The sequence below is a fragment of the Mobula birostris genome, chromosome 27 (assembly GCF_030028105.1).
Source record: "Mobula birostris isolate sMobBir1 chromosome 27, sMobBir1.hap1, whole genome shotgun sequence".
NCBI lineage: Eukaryota > Metazoa > Chordata > Chondrichthyes > Myliobatiformes > Myliobatidae > Mobula > Mobula birostris.
In genome coordinates this window covers 19,792,459-19,810,630 of record NC_092396.1, presented here as the reverse complement: position 1 = coordinate 19,810,630, position 18,172 = coordinate 19,792,459, and the positions used below count along the sequence as shown (strand labels likewise).

The following is an 18,172-nucleotide window of genomic DNA, read 5'->3' as shown; positions in this document are numbered from 1 at the left end:
TCACAGCCATTCATGACGTTAGGTTTTGCTTTGTAGGAACTAATGGCCTGCAAACCCTGCCAGAGCCAACGTGCATCCTATTCTGTCTCTACTTCAATTGGAATTGCTTTTTTGCTCTTAAAATAGCCTTCAGTAGGTCACGTAGAAACATAGAAAACATACAGCATAATACAGGCCCTTTGGCCCACAAAGCTGTGCCAAACATGTCCCTATCTTAGAACAACCTAGGCTTTACCCATAGACTTCTATTTTTCTAAGCACCACGTAGCCATCCAGGATCTCTTAAAAGACCCTATGGTTTCCACCTCTAGCACTGCCGCCGGCAGCCCATTCCAAGCATTCACCACTCTCTGCGTAAAAAACTTACCCCTGACATCTCCTCTGTACTTACTTCCAAGCATCTTAAAACTATGCCCTCTCGTGTTAGCCATTTCAGCCCTGGGGAAAAGCCTCTGACTATCCACACGATCAATGCCTCTCATTATCTTGTACACCTCTATCAGGTCACCTCTCATCCCCCATCTCTCCAAGGAGAAAAGGTAGAGTTCACTCAACCTATTCTTATAAGGCATGTTCCCCAATCCAGGCAACATCCTTGCAAATCTCTTCTGCACCCTTTCTATGGTCCTTCCTGTAGTATGGCGACCAGAATTGAGCATAGTACTCCAAGTGGGGTCTGACCAGGGTCCTGTATAGCTGCAACATTGCCTCTCGGCTCTTAAACTCAATCGCACGATTGATGAAGGCCAATGCACCGTATGCATTCTTAACCACAGAGTCAACCTGCATAGCAGCTTTGAGTGTCCTATGGACTCGGACCCCATGATCCCTCTGATCTTCCACACTGCCAAGAGTCTTATCATTAATGCTATATTCTGCCATCATATTTGACCTACCAAAATGAACCACTTCACACTTATCTGGGTTGAACTCCATCTGCTACTTCTTAGCCAGTTTTGCATCCTATCAACGTCCCATTGTAACCTCTGACAGCCCTCCACACTATCCACAACACCTCCAACCTTAGTGTCATCAGCAAATTTACTAATCCATCCCTCCACTTCCTCATCCAGGTCATTTATAAAAATCACAAAGAGAAGGGGTCCCAGGAGAGGTCCCTGAGGCACACCACTGGTCGCCGGCCTCCATGCAGAATATGACCCGTCTACAACCACTCTTTGCCTTCTGTGGCAAGCCAGTTTTGGATCCACAAAGCAAAGTCCCCTTGGATCCCATGCCTCCTTACTTCCTCAAAAAGCCTTACATGAGGTACCTTATCAAATGCCTTGCTAAAATCCATGGACACTACATCTACAGCTCTACCTTCATCAATATCTTTAGTCACATCCTCAAAAAATTCTATCAGGCTCATAAGGCACGACCTGCCTTTGACAAAGCCATGCTGGCTATTCCTAATCATATTATGCTGCTCCAAATGTTCATAAATCCTGCCTCTCAGGATCTTCTCCATCAACTTACCAACCACTGAAGTAAGACTCACTGGCTATAATTTCCTGGGCTATCCCTACTCCCTTTCTTGAATAAGGGAACAACATCCGCAATCCTCCAATCCTCCAGAACCTCTCCCGTTCTCAATGATGATGCAAAGATCATTGCCAGAGGCTCAGCAATCTCCTCCCTTGCTTCCCACAGTAGCCTGGGGTACATCCAGTCTGGTCCCAGTGACTTATCCAACTTGATGCTTTCCAAAAGCTCCAGCACATCCTCTTTCTTAATATCTACTTTCTCAAGATTTTCAGTCCACTGCAAGTCATCCCTACAATCGCCAAGATCCTTTTCCATAGTGAATACTGAAGCAAAGTATTCATTAAGTACCTCTGCTATCTCCTCTGGTTCCATACACACTTTTCCACTGTCACATTTGATTGGTCTTATTCTCTCACGTCTTATCCTCTTGCTCTTCACATACTTGTAGAATGTCTTGGGGCTTTCCTTAATCTTGTCCGCCAATGCCTTCTCATGGCCCCTTCTGGCCCTCCTAATTGCTTTTTTAAGCTCCTTCCTGCTAGTCTTATAATCTTCTAGATCTCTATCATTACCTAGTTTTTTTTAACCTTTTATAAGCTCTTCTTTTCTTCTTGACTAGATTTACAACAGTTTTTATACACCACGGATCTTGTACCCTACCATCCTTTCCATGTTTCATTGGAACTTACCTACTCAGAACCCCATGCAAATATCTCCTGAACATTTGCCACATTTCTGCCGTACGTTTCCCTGAGAACACCTGTTTCCAATTTATGCTTCCAAGTTCCTCCCTGATAGCCTCATACTTCCCCCTTACTTCAATTAAATGTTTCCCTAACTTGTCTGTTCCTATCCCTCTCCAATGCTATGGTAATGGAGATAGAATTGTGATCACTATCTCCAAAATGCTCTCCCACTGAGAGACCTGATACCTGACCAGGTTCATTTCCCAATACCAGATCAAGTACAGCCTCTCCTCTTGTAGGCTTATCTACATATTGTGTCAGGAAACCTTCCTGAACACACCTAACAAACTCTACCCCATATAAATCCCTCACTCTAGGGAGATGCCAATCAATATTAGGGAAATTAAAAAATCTCCCACTACAACAACTCTGTTATTATTACTCCTTTCCAGAATCTGTCTCCCTATCTGCTCCTTGATGTCCTTATTACTATTGGGTGGTCTTTAAAAAACACCCAGTAGAGTTATTGACCCCTTCCTCTTCCTTCCACCCACATAGACTCCGTAGACAACCCCTCCGTGACTTCCTCCTTTTCTGCAGCCATGACACTATTTCTGATCAATAGTGTCACACTCTTTTGCCTCCCTCCCTGTCCTTTCTGAAACATCTAAAGCCTGGCATTTGAAGTAGCCATTCCTGCCCCTGCACCATCCAAGTCTCTGTAATGGCCACAACATGATAGCTCCAAGTGCTGATCCACGCTCTAATCTCATCCGCTTTATTCATGATACTCCTCGCATCAAAATAGACACATCTCAAACCATCAGACTGAGCGCGTCCCTTCGCTATCACCCGCCTATCCTCCCTTTCGCACTGTCTCCAAGCTTTCTCTATTGGTGAGCCAACCTCCCTTTCCTCCGTCACTTCGGTTCAGTTCCCACGCCTCAGCAATTCTAGTTTAAACTCTCCCCGGTAGCCTTAGCCAACCTTCCCGCCAGGATACTGGTCCCCCTCAGACTCAAGTGCAACCAGTCCTTTTTGTACAAGTCACACCTGCCCAAGAAGAGGTCCCAGTGATCCAGAAATCTGAATCCCTGCTCCCTGCTCCAATCCCTCAGCCACGCATTTTCCCTCCACCCCACTCTATTCCTATACTCACTGTCACGTGACACAGGCAGTAATCCCAAGATTACTACCTTTGAGGTCCTGCTTCTCAGCTTCTTTCCTAACTCCCTGTAGTCTGTTTTCAGGACCTCCTCCCTTTTCCTACCTATGTCGTTGGTACCAATATGTACCACAACCTCTGGCTGTTCTCCTTCCCACTTCAAGATACCGTGGACTCGAGCAGAAACATCCAGACCCTGGCACCTGGGAGGCAAACTACCATCCGCGTTACTTTCCTGAGTCCACAGAATCAGCTGCCTGACCCAGTAACTATAGAGTACCCTATCTCTGCTGCCATCCTGTTCCTTTCCCTACCCTTCTGAGCCACAGGGCCAGACTCTGTGCCAGAGACACGACCACTGTTGCTTCCCCCAGGTAGGTCGTCTCCCCCAACAGTACTCAAGCAGGAATACTTATTGTTAAGGGGGACAGCCACTGGGGCTCTCTCTAGTACCTGCTTCTTGCCCTTCCCTCTCCTGACTGTTTCCCACTTCTCTGTCTCCTGTGGTCCCAGGGTGACTACCTGCCTGTAGCTCCTATCTATCACCTCCTCACTCTCCCTGAGCAGATGAAGGTCATCGAGCTGCAGTTCCAGTTCCCTAACGCAGTCCCTAAGGAGCTGCAGCTTGACGCACCTGGTGCAGATGTGGTCGTCCGGGAGGCAGGGAGTCTCCAGGACCTCCCACATCTGACACCGAGCACAGAAAACCAGCCTCACACATATACTCTCTGTCTTTATTTCAAACAGATAACCTACCTGGCCTCAACTCTTTATCGCCGAAGCCCCGTTGAGCCAAAGCCTTCCTACTCTGTCTCCCACTACTCTGTCACCCGCTCCTCTGATGCTCATTCTGTAAATCTGTCTTCCTTTTGAACTCTTCCTGCTGTTCTCACTGGCCGACCTCCACGTGCTTACACAGTTGTGCCCCGTTCAAACTGCTGAAGAAATAAACATTACCTTTTCAACTCTGCTCGCTTTTAAACTCTTCCCGCTGTTCTCACTGGCCGACCTCCACGCACTTGCACAGTCGTGCCCCGTTCAAACCGCTGAAGAAATAACATCTGAACTTCTTGTCCAGTTCTGGATCAACAGTCTCAAATGCCACAGATCTAGCCCTCAGCAGACTACGAATCTCCTGGTTCATCCATGGCTTGTGGTTCGGGTATGTCCGATAAATTCTCAAAGCACACACTCATTCACACAGAGTCTTTATGAAGTTGGTCACAACTGTGTATTCATTCAGATTCAAAGATGAATCCCTGAATATTGCCACGTCCACCAACTCAAAGCAGTCCTGTAAGTGCTCCTACACCTCCCTTGGCCACTGGTGCTGTGGTCCCCAGTCTCTGCCTGGGAGTAGTTGTACAGACAGGCGATCAAAGCCAGGAATAGGAGAAGATGGCGGTGCGCGGCCACTTCAGTGGTGATGTCTGTTATCTGTCAAGTAGGGGACCGTGCACAATTCTGATTTGATGGAGACAGACGTGAGAGCACGGAGGAACATCTGGAAAACTTCTGAAATGCCCGCTTCGCTGCCGCTGCTACTGTGTGGTAACCGGAATCTCCGGAGCAGAAGGCCCCGAAATCCTTGGTTTTGCGTGTTTCGGTGGCTGGGGCTAGGTTGAAGGCGCTCGGCAGAGGATGGGACTCGGGAGGCTGTATCAGAGCGGCTGGTCAGAAGCTTGAAGTTTTCGGACGGATGGACCCAGTGTCGGCTGTGGTCAGCTGCTTCCAAGGCATCGGCAAGTTGACGGTGCCTGGAGGTTTATGGCAGGGAGTTTCTCCCTTTTGCCGCCTGCTATCGGGGACTCGGGAATCGATCGATTCGGGGACTTTTGAGACCTTATTTACCATGCCCATGGTTTGTTCTTCATCAAATTATGGTATTGTTTTGCACTGCTGTAACTATATGTTATAATTATGATTATGTGGTTCTGTTAGTGTTAGTCTTTGGTTTGTCCTGTTTTCTGTGATATCACTCTGGAGGAACATTGTATCATTTCTTAATGCATGTATGCATTTCCAAATGACAATAACAGAGGAGCAACACACATAAAGGTTGCTGGTGAACGCAGCAGGCCAGGCAGCATCTCTAGGAAGAGGTGCAGTCGACGCTCCAGGCAGAGACCCTTCGTCAGAACTAACTGAAGGAAGAGTGAGTAAGGGATTTGAAAGTTGGAGGGGGAGGGGGAGATCCAAAATGATAGGAGAAGACAGGAGGGGGAGGGATGGAGCCAAGAGCTGGACAGGTGATAGGCAAAAGGGATATGAGAGGATCATGGGACAGGAGGTCCGGGAAGAAAGACGGTGGGGGGGGGGGGACCCAGAGGATGGGCAAGGGGTATATTCAGAGGGACAGAGGGAGAAAAAGGAGAGTGAGAGAAAGAATGTGTGTATAAAAATAAGTAACAGATGGGGTACGAGGGGGAGGTGGGGCATTAGCGGAAGTTAGAGAAGTCGATGTTCATGCCATCAGGTTGGAGGCTACCCATACGGAATATAAGGTGTTGTTCCTCCAACCTGAGTGTGGCTTCATCTTTACAGTAGAGGAGGCCGTGGATAGACATGTCAGAATGGGAATGGGATGTGGAATTAAAATGTGTGGCCACTGGGAGATCCTGCTTTCTCTGGCGGACAGAGCGTAGGTGTTCAGCAAAACTTTTATGTGTGTTGCTTGAATTTCCAGCATCTGCAGAATTCCTGTTGTTTGCGACAATAAAAGAGGACTGAGTGTTCACATAATCTAAAAAAATCTTTCAAAGTGTGGACATTGGATGGGTGTGGGGTAAGTAAAAACAAACTAGTTATGGAACGACAATTACCTGATACGGCAGCATACGATGCAAGGACAAGGGGTGGCCGATGTCCAAAGGCTGCAGGTGGCTGAAAGAGCCCAGAAGAGCCAAATCTCTCAGCACGTTGCTGCGGTATTTTCTGTGAGGAAAAGAAAAATTAATTATTAGCAGATTCAAAAGAGTGTAAGGACAGGAAGATTTGGTAGTTACCTATACTGCATCCAACACAGTAGCTATACTTGTATCAGGGATCTAATACTAGAATCACAAAAGATATCCATTGGAAAAAACAAACAGGTTTTTTTTCCTCTTTGAAAAGAGAAACTAAGGGGCGATTTCAGGGATTTTGAAACTATATATGGCAGTAAAAACTATATAATTATAGAAAAGCAATGGCATAAATGTTTGAAAGTAAACTAGGTTAACAGGAGCATGAAGAGAGCATATTGTAAAGCCAATATTGTTAGCAAATGAAGGATGGAGAAAATGCAGGAAATATTTTGTTAACCCTAATATGCATCAGTTGGGCTAGTTATCTCATTATTATCTGAATACTCTGAGTAAGCATATTTGAAATATCATCTCAACTGAAACACGTCTCTTTAGCAAACAACTGTCTTGCCAACTAATAATCTGACAAGCATGCATTCACTCAAATATTCAATGGTTCCATGACTCATAGGTAAGACTAGGTAGGGGCTTCACACATGGAAATAACCACAGTTTATTGTGGTTATTTCAACGTGTGAAGAAGTGGAAATGGTTATGTAACAAAGGAAAAGAAACTTCAAACAATAACTTTAATCCTTCTGGGTGGTAGATGTTGCAGATTTGTTTCTAGCTTTCTGAAAGACTTTGGTCATTGCTCCATCGTAGAAAATAGCTAGTGTCCTACACATTTACTGTACAGTTTATAGAGTGAATGGATGCTTATATTCTTGTTAGGGGCTTATAGTAATGTGAAGACATTGAAACAATGTAGTTAATTTTTTTTTTACTTACAAACAGCTCCCATCTTCCACTCCAGGAAACTCAGAATGAACGTACATCAATTTGTGCCCCTGGAGTCCCACATGCATTTGCATTTCCTCATCCGATGAACTTGGGGATGTCCTGAGGTCAACAGGCTTTTGCTGAATTTGGTGTTTCCCCTTGGTTTGCCACCCAGTTGCTGTCTGCACAAATTCCGATGTAAGAAGCACAGAGTCCTGGCTTCCCCTAGTGTTGACAAGCTGCACTACATGTGTTGGGGCCAAGAGCCGAATCAGATCGACCAAAACAGACAACCCTAATCCTGTTGAAGAGAAAGAGAGGCAGGTTGTGATACAAGATCAGATGGATTTGTAGAGAATTAACTGAGACTAAATGCATGAGAATTTCCTCTAAGATGTATAATGGCTGGCATACATGAATTTGACATGATTATCAAATACCACAAATTAACACCTTCCTATAACCAGAAATTGTCAAAAGGTGGTCTTAAATTTAACATCAGAATCAAAAACTGAATAAAAGGAACATAAAAGTGAAGTTACCAAAAGATACAGCTGAGTTCAAGTTTCAAAACTATTCTCATGCTTACCTTTAAAATGAATGTGAAGGTATTCAGATCACCATAAGATGACAATAGTGGCAGGTGATGAGATAATTGCAAAGTATATTCAGTTCCAGATGAAAATGTCTGGCAGCAGCAATATATGCATACAATGGTTTGACATTTATTCTAATGACAATGGTAAATGCTGCCAGCTACTTGGGATAAACAAAAACTGTGTATATGGTAGGGATTTTAACATATTATGGGTGTATGGGGTATCCAGCGATAAGTAGCACTTCTGGTAACAGGGCTCGTCATAACCATTCTGAGGCAGCTCATTCACCTTTGGTCCCCATTGGACATCCAGCTCTCACCTATGGCTCCAAGTAACTGCTTGTACGCGACAGTGACCACATCCCGGTCCATTGCTTCGACAGGCAGGCTAAACCAGCAAAGGGTAGCCGGTATGCCTCATACCCTGGTGAGACAGGGACAAGCCTGACCTAGCCTGCAAAGTCAGTTTCAGCCGACGGCGGATGAGATCAACAGTCAGGTCCAACAGCCTGAAAGGTTCTACAACACTCCATGGAGAGTGAAGGGCAGGAGAAGACGCAGTAGTTATATGGTCATCCACTGCAACCAAGGAAGACCCCAGATATGACTACTACTTGTACCACTGGACCAGGACTTCCGAGGTTGAGAGAGTGGTGCTAGCACAGTGCAATGGCTTTTCCACTTCAAAAACTCTCCCACACAGGTTTCTTACTGTCATTATCGAACATGACAGACGACCAGCTGTGTGATACTAAATAGGTAAATTATGCAACTCGTTGTCTTTGGCATTCTTAGTCCAAAACACTAGATGAGAACGAGGGTTACAATCCAATATATCAAAGAATGTTCACTTCATGTGTAAATGGAAGGCAATAGTACACTTGAACTGCTGGAGAAGATGGGTTTTAATCTTTGGAAAGAAACCAATCCCAATATCCAGATTTCTGGATGGCCACAGAGTGCAGAGGTTATGCTGCTGTCTTACAGATTCAGCCCCTTGGGTTTGACCCTGATCCCTAGTTCTTTCTGCTTGGAGCTTACACTCTTCCATATCCCTCCCCCCACGATGGTGTAGGTTTCCCATACAGACACCAATTTCTCCAACATCCTAAAGACGTGGCTGATAATTAATTGCCAATTGTAAACTATCCCTTATATAGCTGAGAGGTACAAGTTTTGGGCAAGTCAGTGGGAATTGATTATAGGAAATAGGTGGGAGATTATTCTGAGTAACAGCACAACACAGTAACAAGATACTTGATTGACCAAATGTCCTCTTTCTGCACTGTGAGAATTTATTAAAAAAGACTTGAGGATATGACCTAAAGGATCAAATGAAAATTCATCACCAATACATTAGTTTGTACTGCAAGCTTTCTGACCTTTGATCCAGCCCATGGTGTTTATGATCAGTGGAGTTTCTTTCTTGTACTCTGCATAGAGATACCTCACAACTTCCATATATCGATCTGGGTCCTGGTCACAGAGCACATTACCATAATATACCATTTTACGGGGTTCACACTGGTGCATGTAAGGTGGACCTATTAAAAAAAAAGTTAAAAAGAATGTGGGAAAACAAAGAACATGCATGGAAGCAAGGAAACAGTCAAGATACAAGCAAGGGAGTACGAGTACAAGGTGGTAATGCATGCATAAAAAACTTATGTGGAGGTGGAGGAATAAGAGGGTCTGGGTAAAGAACAAAGAAGCAAAGAGCAACCCATCAAATGTATCCTCCAACACAGCTAAAATAAAAGTAGGCTGCTTGTATTCTAAGTGATGGAACTTAGGCATGACATTATCTACTCCCTGAGCATTTAGTCCAAGAAGATTCTATTTAATCACAGTATATCTCAAAGCATACCTGCCTCAGCTTTGTTCAGTTGTGTACTTACTGAAAACAGGCCTGGTCACCAAATGTAACGCCATGCAACCAGGGGGACTAAATTCTGTCTGACCTATGTCAAGTTCCAGAAACTCTACACATGGAATGCTGTGGGATGAAGAGAAATATACCATAATAATGTTTCCCTGCTATCTCCTTAGAGAGATACAATTCATAAAAAGAACAACAGCTTTTAGTATTTTAGAACACATAGCATACTATGTTTCTTTGCTCAATAAATTATTTAAATATCTGTGAGCATTCAACACAAGACACAGGAGGATCAGTGCAGAGATATTCAATCATGTCTGCAGCTAAAAAATTCACATTCTAATGATAGAACTGTGCAAATATTTCCTATCATTTAAAGGATAATACCAGATGAAGTCTGAAAACTTACTGGTTCAGAAGTGAATTCATGAGATGTCTGTTGAATGTCGACTTCCCTACGTTCTTCCCTCCACATGTCAAGATGACAGGACAGCCATTGTCATCTTCTAAAACAGAACCACATATGCTACATTACATAACAAGACCAGAGATTTAATCGTATAACACAATGACTCTGCTACAGTCCACTTAAATTACATTGAGAGATGGTAATAATTCTTTTCTGGCTCAATATACACTGCAACAGCAGTCAACGACTTCACAATTTCAGCATCATTCTAACAACTTTCCATGGCTGCACCATTAAGATTGTCTGGCTGCATCATCCTGTGGTTATGGAAGCTATAAGGCATTGGGCTGCAAGACCCTACAGCAGCGGTCCCCAACCTCTGGACCGCGGACCTATACATTGCCGCGAAAAATGCAGCAGTGGCCAGGACGCACCCAGCACATCTTTAAGAAAAAAGCCGAAATAAACTGCCCTACAGGGGATAGTAGAAACCACCGAGTATCACAGATGTTTCCCTACCACACCTCCATTTATGATACTTACTGGGAGCGTTTTATACAAACGGCCTGAAGCTTTGCTGAGGGCCCTTTACCACCCATCCCACAATCTCTTTGACCCACTACAGTCGGGAAGGAGGTTCATGGACAGCAGGACTAGAACTGTCAAACTGGGTGACAGCTTCTTCCCTCAGTCTGTGAGGCTAATGGATACCCTGCCACCACCGAGGTCTCATCACTAGAACAGAAAGCTGTTTACTATACTGTTTAATGTTTACTGTTTGAATGATAGTTATTAACTTACTTCTGGTAACATTTTGTTTTATGTGCTGTGTATTATGTTTTGTGGGTGCATGTGGACCAGAGGAACGTTGTTTGGTTTGGTTCAGTAAGATGACAATAAACTTCAACATGAACTTGATCAAGATCATGGCTAATATGACCACAACCTCAACTCCCCATTCCTGTCAAACCCCGATAATCTTTCATCCCTTACTTATCAAGAATCTATGTAGTTCTCCTTAAAACATTCAAGGAATCTGCTTCTACAACCCTTTGAGAAAGAGTTTGAAAGACTCACAGCCCCCACCCCAACCCTGTGAGAGAAAAAAAATAAACTGTGTTAATATATCTGTACTAAATAAGTGGTTCCCTTATTTTACCAAAGTAACACCCAGTTCAGGGTGGTGAACTTATGGCATGCTTGCTCAAGATGGCACACGCAAAAACCTTGTTTACTATTATAGCAGAGACAGATTGAAATAAATGAAGTATTTTTCAGGATAAGTTCATTTATCACATGTACAGCAAACCATATAGTGAAATATGTCATTTACATTAACAAGCAACATACCTGAGGGCTTGCAGTACCGCCTCTCAATTCTTTTAAACTCCCCCCATAGTAACAAGATACATAACAATTATCTTCACTGTCAAATTAAGCAATGAATGATTTTTTTTGCAACTTGAGAGCAGTGAGATGTTTTCATTGGGAACATCTCATGCTGTCTTGGTGCCAGCTGGACGGTTGCAAGAACACCTGACATTGGATGATGTGTTTTGAAATCCTCAGAGACCTGGTTTACACATTAGTATTTGGATAGTAATCAGTTACAATTACAATAGGGTTTTTAAAATGTTATTTTTTCAATTGGCTTTTTAAAATATTAATAATTTTGTGAACAGGTTTTCAAAAATTGGGGGGGAAAGGAATGGGGCATGCTTTGCTGTTGTTGTTTTGTTGCTTGTTCTGTTCTGTGGTGTTCGGGCATGCCATGTTGGTGCCCAAGTGTGGGGCAACACACCCCATAGTGTAGTGGTTGTTAATGCAAATGATACATTTTATTGTTTTGATGCAAATGTGAAAAATAAACTTGAATCTTGAAAAATGTTTACTTTATTTCAATCTCTGTTAGACCTTTATTAATAGTAAAACAATGAACACACTTAACAGGATTCATGCTTCTTCCTCAGAAAAAGTCCACAATTATTGTTACTATGTCATTAATCAATGATAATCTCTGCTCAAAATTACAATAGCATGCAAGAGAACTTTAAAAAAAAAATCACCAATTTGGGCACATGCTCTCTAAAAGGTTTGCCACTCCATCCGAGTTTCAGAAGAGGGAACATTCTCACTAAATCCACCTTATTTAATCTCTCAGGTTTGTGCATGCTTCAGTCAAGTCCCTACTCAATGTATTAAACTCCAGCAGATAATAGCCGAGACTGAAAAATGCTTCCTGTTCCAGGAATCAGTATTCCAATACTTTAATATAAGGGGACCCGCAACTATAACATTGTAGTACTGATGTGGTTTCAACAATGCCCCATAAAAGAAGCACAACCATCCTTCTGTATTTAAGTTCCTTTGAAATAAATTAAACCTTTACTAATTACTCATTGTACTTGCATTTCAGTACTCTATGATTCAAGGGTACCGATATACTTTTAAACTATTCTTGTTAAAGTTGACAATTTCATATTTTTCTCACTATAAAATTTGTTAGATCTTTGCCCACTCATTTAACCTACATACATCGCTTTGTAATCTCTTAATGTTCTCCTCACCATATACTTCCCTATTCATCTTTGTCATCAGCAAATTTAGCAATCATCTCTTTGATCACTGAGCCTAAATCATTTATATAACTTGTAAAACTTGAGACCCTAGCACCAATCTCTTTGGTGAATTACTTGTTACTTTGCTGACCAGAAAAAAAAATATCCATTTATGCCTATTTTACCTCCTGCAACAATAATCTTTTCCAGCACATTGTCATGTTCCCATTTACCTAATGATTGGATGGGCATGATTTCACTTTACAAGACCAACTAGAAAAAAAAATTCTCAGTAATGCGCATTTGAAACTGTATGCTTGTCACAGTAGGCTGCAAATTAAGTACTGTGAATATCTTGGATCACACTATAGGAAGGATGTGGCTTCGCTAGAGGGGGCGCAGAAAGGGTACAGAAGTATGTTATCGAGACTGGAGGGCTCTAGTCATCAGGAAAAATTGAATACATTCGGTCTGTTTTCCCTGAAGTGAAGGAGGCAGAAAGATAACATGTTAGAAGTATATAAAATTATATGTGGCATAGAAAGGGCAGATAAACATTGTCTGTTCACAGTGGTAGAGAATATAAAAAAATCCAGGGCATAGGGTAAAAGAAAGGTAAGGAGATTTAAAGACAATCCAAAGGGTTAAATTTTTACACAAAGAGCAGTCTGTATCTGGAATGAACTGCCACAAGAGACAGTGGGGGCAGGAATAGTAATAACATTTTCTGCATCTATATCAAGTCTGAGATGCTCACCCAGACACGTCTTTACAAGTTCCTGGATAGTGGTCATCCAACTTTCTGATGTAGTCACCCCCTGATCATCAGGGAGAACAGCCACACCAATAGAGGACAAAGCTGCGCATTCATGAAATGCAAGTTTCCCAGAAATCATCCTTTTCTGAAAGGTGAAAAAAAAAATTAAACTTCATTGCATAATTTTATTAGATCAAAAGGCACAAGAGCTAAATTAAGGCCATTCATCCCATCGAATCTGCTCCATCATTCAAGCATGGCTGATTTCTTATTCCCTCTCAACCCCATTCTCCCACCTTTGGCCTGTAACCTTTGACACCCTTAATAATCAAGTACCTATCAGCCTCCACTTTATATATACACCCAATGGCTTACCATCTATGTCAATGAATCCCACAGATTCACTACTCTCCACCAAAAGAAGTTTCTCACCTCCGTTCTCAAGCGATATTCTTCTACTCTGAGGCTGTGCCCTCTGGTCCTAGACTTTCCCACTACAGGAACTCTCCACGTCCAGGCTTTTCAATACTTTTGTAGGTTTCAATGATATCCCCTCTCTCCTTCTAAAATCCAGTGAGTACAGTCCACGAACCATCAAACATTCGTCAGATATTAATCCTTTCATCCCAAGGACCTCTCTTTTAAAGCTATCCTGGACCCTCCCCAAAACCTTCCTTAGATACAAGGCCCAAATCTGTTCACAATACCCTAAATGTGGCCTGGCTGGTGCCTTATAAAGCTCAATATTATATTCTTGTTTTTATACTCTAGTCCTCTTGAAACAAATGCTAACATTACATTTGCCTTCCTTACCACCGACTCAACATGCAATACAACTTTCAGAGAACCCTGAAATTGTACTTTTGGACCTCCAATTTATGCCTGTAATCCTCTACCGAACTGCATGGCATACACCGTATTCCAACAGCCACTTTGCCCATTCTGTCCAAGTATGTCTGCAGACTCACTGCTTCCTTATCACTCCTCGTCCCTCCACTTGCTTTCGTATCGTCTGCAACTTTAGTCACAAGGCCATCAATTCCATCATCTAGATCATTAATGTATGACAGAAAAGTAGTAGATCAAACACCAACCCCTGGGGAACACCACTAGCCACGCAGCAGCCAACCAGAAAAGGCCCCCTTTCTTCCCACTGTTTGCCATGCACCAGCCAGCCAATTTTCTTTCAATGCCAGTGCCCTACCTGTAATACCATAGGCTTCTATCTTGTTTAGCAGGCTCAAGTGAGACACCTTGTCAAAGGCCTTCTGAAACTCCATGTAAACAATATCCACGAACTCTCCGTTATCTAATCTGCATGCTACTTCCTCAAAGCATGCCAACAAATTTGTCAGACAAGGAAACAATGCTCTCTTGGAGCTATCTTATTATGTGCTTCCAAGTACCCTGAAACCTCATCCTCAATATAGGTTTTAATAGGTACATTTAATGTTAGAGAAATGTATACAATATTCATCCCGAAATTCCTTTTTTTCATATTATCTGCGAAAACAGAAATGCCCAAAAGAATGAATGACAGTTAAATGTTAGAACCCCAAAGCCCTCTCCCAGCTCCCCCCACCACCCCCACTGGTTAAAAAAGCATCAGCGCCCTCCACCGAGCATCGTGCAGCAAGCATCAATAAAGACACAGACCTGGAGTACCCCAAAGGCTACTCGTTCACCTGGTAATTCGACATACACAGGCTCTCTCTTTCTCTCTCTCTCTAATAAGGGAAAAAGAGATGTCCCCATTTCACAGCGAGAGGGAAGACATAGCTAACAACTCGCTAATTTACGATGTTAAAAGTCTGTTGTGTCACTTTTTCCGAGCTCTGCGCCCAGAGTCAGCCCCAGAAAGGCTCTGCTCTCTGAACACACAATCCACGGCAGCTAATCTGCTGCTCCCGACGTTTCGTGTTCTCCCGCGACACTTCAGTCAGGGGCACCGGCCTAGAATCAGCACGTCACCAGAATCATGAAAGTTCAGCACCCTGAAGGTGCGCTTGTCTTCCAGGCCGTGTCCTTGGGATATCAAAAAGCGGCTGATCGTGAGGCCCTGAGAGCGGGTCCCATTCCCGCAAAGAACTGAAGTCAGAGTGTAACTCCTAGTCTTCAAAAGAGTCTTAATAACGTACTCTTAAAATCTTATGAATCATTGAAGTCAGGTTAACCCAAGTATGATTTTCTGTCTTTTGCCTCCCTCCCTTCTCAAACAGTAGAGTGACATTGGTCATTTCCCAGACCCCTAGAACCACCCCTGACTCTCGTGATTCTTGAAAGATTACTGCTAGTACCTCCAAAATCGCTTCAGCTACCTCTTTCAGAACCCTGGGGTGTAGTCCATCTGGCCCAGGTGAGTTGTCCACCTCCTCCTTAATAATATCAACTCCACTCACTTCCACCAATTTCTGGTTAGGAAATGATAAAACTGTACAGAAACAAGGCTGCATCAGAATGAATGATTTGACCATCAGAAAGATGCCAATCATCGAACATCAGATGACAACTAATAATCGTAGCACCAAGTAAGTGAACAGGTGGCTCACTGCATTTTCAATGTACCCCTGATTTCTCACAGAACCTAAGCATTGATGAGATTCAAAACACAACAGCTGTTCTTCACGTCAGCAGGGTTTTAAACTGCTTAATTAAATTTAACAGACATTAGAAGGAATATCTTCCTAATCCAGGTCCCCATCATAAAGTAATCATATTCATCTGCACTACTGATGCGCATTTTTAATATCGCTAATATGTAATATTATACTTTGTATTTTAAGTCAGTGATCACACTTCAAATTGGCAATAAACCACTTCAGTACGTTCTGAAGTGCAAGTTATTTCTTCCCTTTTTTCCCCCACAATACTTATTTTAGCATTCCCACTAATTATAAATGTATCTACATCTTCTATTATATCCCATCTTACTGATCTGACCTCCTTCAGATTTATAACTTTTGAAGCCCACTAGAAGCAAGAAATTCAATTATGGTACAAACCTATTCATAACACAACCTCAGTATCATATGCAACACTATATTTATTCACCGAGGAAGTTGCACTCAATAATAATAACGTCCTAGACACTACAAGTGCATGGAGTAAGCCCAGGAAGCGTGCGTTGCATGTGATTATAAATTGTATGAACAACTTACCGAATGCGATGTAAATATTTCTTTGTACTCTGGGAAGCTGGACAAAAAGAGTGTTTCTGGGGTGTCAAGACGCTCTAACAGCAGGACTGAGCAAGAAGAAGTCACTTCCTTCATCAAAATGTGTCTTGAAGCTGCAACAAGAGCCGAGATTAAGACCACAGAAGCAAAGTACTGTGGATGCAATCCAAAACTAAAATGGAGACCGTTGGAAATACTCATCAAGTCTAGCAGCATTTACAGAGAAAAAAGTTTCAAGTTGATCCAAGTCAATTACTAAGATTTTATTAGACCTGAATTTAGCAGGTAATTAGGGAAGCAATTTTGACATGGAAAACTCTCAGTTCATCTCAACAAACACTTCAAGGGCAGGTAACAACAGGACAGATACAGATTAAAGGTCTTGTCAACATACACTCAGTGGTACTTTATTGGGTACCCTCTGATATAAAAGTAGAATGCAATGTCCATATTATTTTGTGAAGTTAAAAGTCATTTGGAAGACTTGATGTGTTGTGTGTTCAGAGATGGCCTTCTGCACACCACTGCTGTAACACGTGGTTATCTGAGCTACTGTCGCCTTCCTGTCAGCTTGCACCAGTTGACAATCCTCCTCTGACCTCTCTCATTAACAAGGCTTTTTTACCCATAGAACTGCCACTCACTGGATGGTCTTTATTTTTCACACCATTGTCTGTAAACTCTTAGAGACTGTTTTGAGTGAAAATCCCAGGAGATCAGCATTTTCTGAAATACTCAAACCACCCTGTCTGCCGCCAACAATCATTCTGCAGTCAAAGTTACTTAGATCACAATCTCCCCCAATCTGATGTTTCGTCTGAATAGCAACTGAACCTCTTGACCGTATCTGCATGCTTTTATATACTGAGTTGCAGCCACATGATTGGCTGATATTTGCATTTGTACCCAATAAAGTGGCCAGAGAGTAAATCCAAATAACCTTTAACTTCACAAAATAACCCAGACCTTCTTGCATTCTATTTTTATACTAACTTTGTAGTCTTGGAAATGTTGACAGCTATTTGTGGCAATATAAAGATGCAGAGTTGTAGAATAGAAAATGCCATTATTGTTCTGCTTACATACAATTGCAAGAAAAAGTTTGTGAACTTGTTGCGATGACCTGATTTTCTGCATTAATTACTCATAAAATGTGGTCTGATCTTCATCTGTCACAATAATAGACAAACACAATCTGCCTAAACTAACAACACACAAAGCAATTGTACTACTTCTCATCAATGCTGAGTACACCAGTTAAACAATCAAAGTCTAGGTTCAAAAAAGTATGTCAATCTCTGGGGTACTGCCTTCTACAAAAGCTATTTATAGTCAGGTGTTCCAATCAATGAGATGAGATTGGAAGCGTGGGTTGTAGAGATGTCCTACCCTATTAAAGGGACACACCAAGTCAGGTTACCGACAGAGGTTGCTTTTCTCAAGAAAGATCTGTTTATGTGCACCATCCCTCAATCAAAACAACTTTCAGAGGACCTTAGAAGAAAAATTGTAGAGATGCATGAAGCTGGAAAAGACAACACAGTATTTCTAAAGACCTGAGTGTTCATCAGTCCACATTAAGAGAAATTGTGTATAAATAGAGGAAATTCAGTATTGTTGCTCATCTCCCTAGGAGTGAGCATCCTGCAGAGATCATACTAAGAGCAT

General features: G+C 42.5%; 1 protein-coding gene and 1 long non-coding RNA gene across 3 annotated transcripts in view; one reads left to right on the top strand and one right to left on the bottom strand.

The window, feature by feature from the left end:
- The window catches only part of LOC140188551 (uncharacterized), a 73,492-nt gene that overhangs the window by 30,656 nt on the left and 24,664 nt on the right, over positions 1-18,172 (top strand). The gene's annotated exons all lie outside the window — the stretch shown is intronic.
- nol9 (nucleolar protein 9) overlaps positions 1-18,172 on the bottom strand; it is a 30,664-nt gene that overhangs the window by 5,026 nt on the left and 7,466 nt on the right. For both annotated transcript variants that reach the window (XM_072245258.1, XM_072245259.1), the window contains exons 4-10: positions 16,487-16,617; positions 13,329-13,473; positions 10,014-10,110; positions 9,624-9,721; positions 9,108-9,269; positions 7,137-7,428; positions 6,162-6,273 (exon numbers count right to left, since the gene is read on the bottom strand). In XM_072245258.1, the coding sequence (XP_072101359.1) occupies positions 6,162-6,273; positions 7,137-7,428; positions 9,108-9,269; positions 9,624-9,721; positions 10,014-10,110; positions 13,329-13,473; positions 16,487-16,617 (1,037 nt within the window). The remainder of the gene's footprint in view (positions 1-6,161; positions 6,274-7,136; positions 7,429-9,107; positions 9,270-9,623; positions 9,722-10,013; positions 10,111-13,328; positions 13,474-16,486; positions 16,618-18,172) is intronic.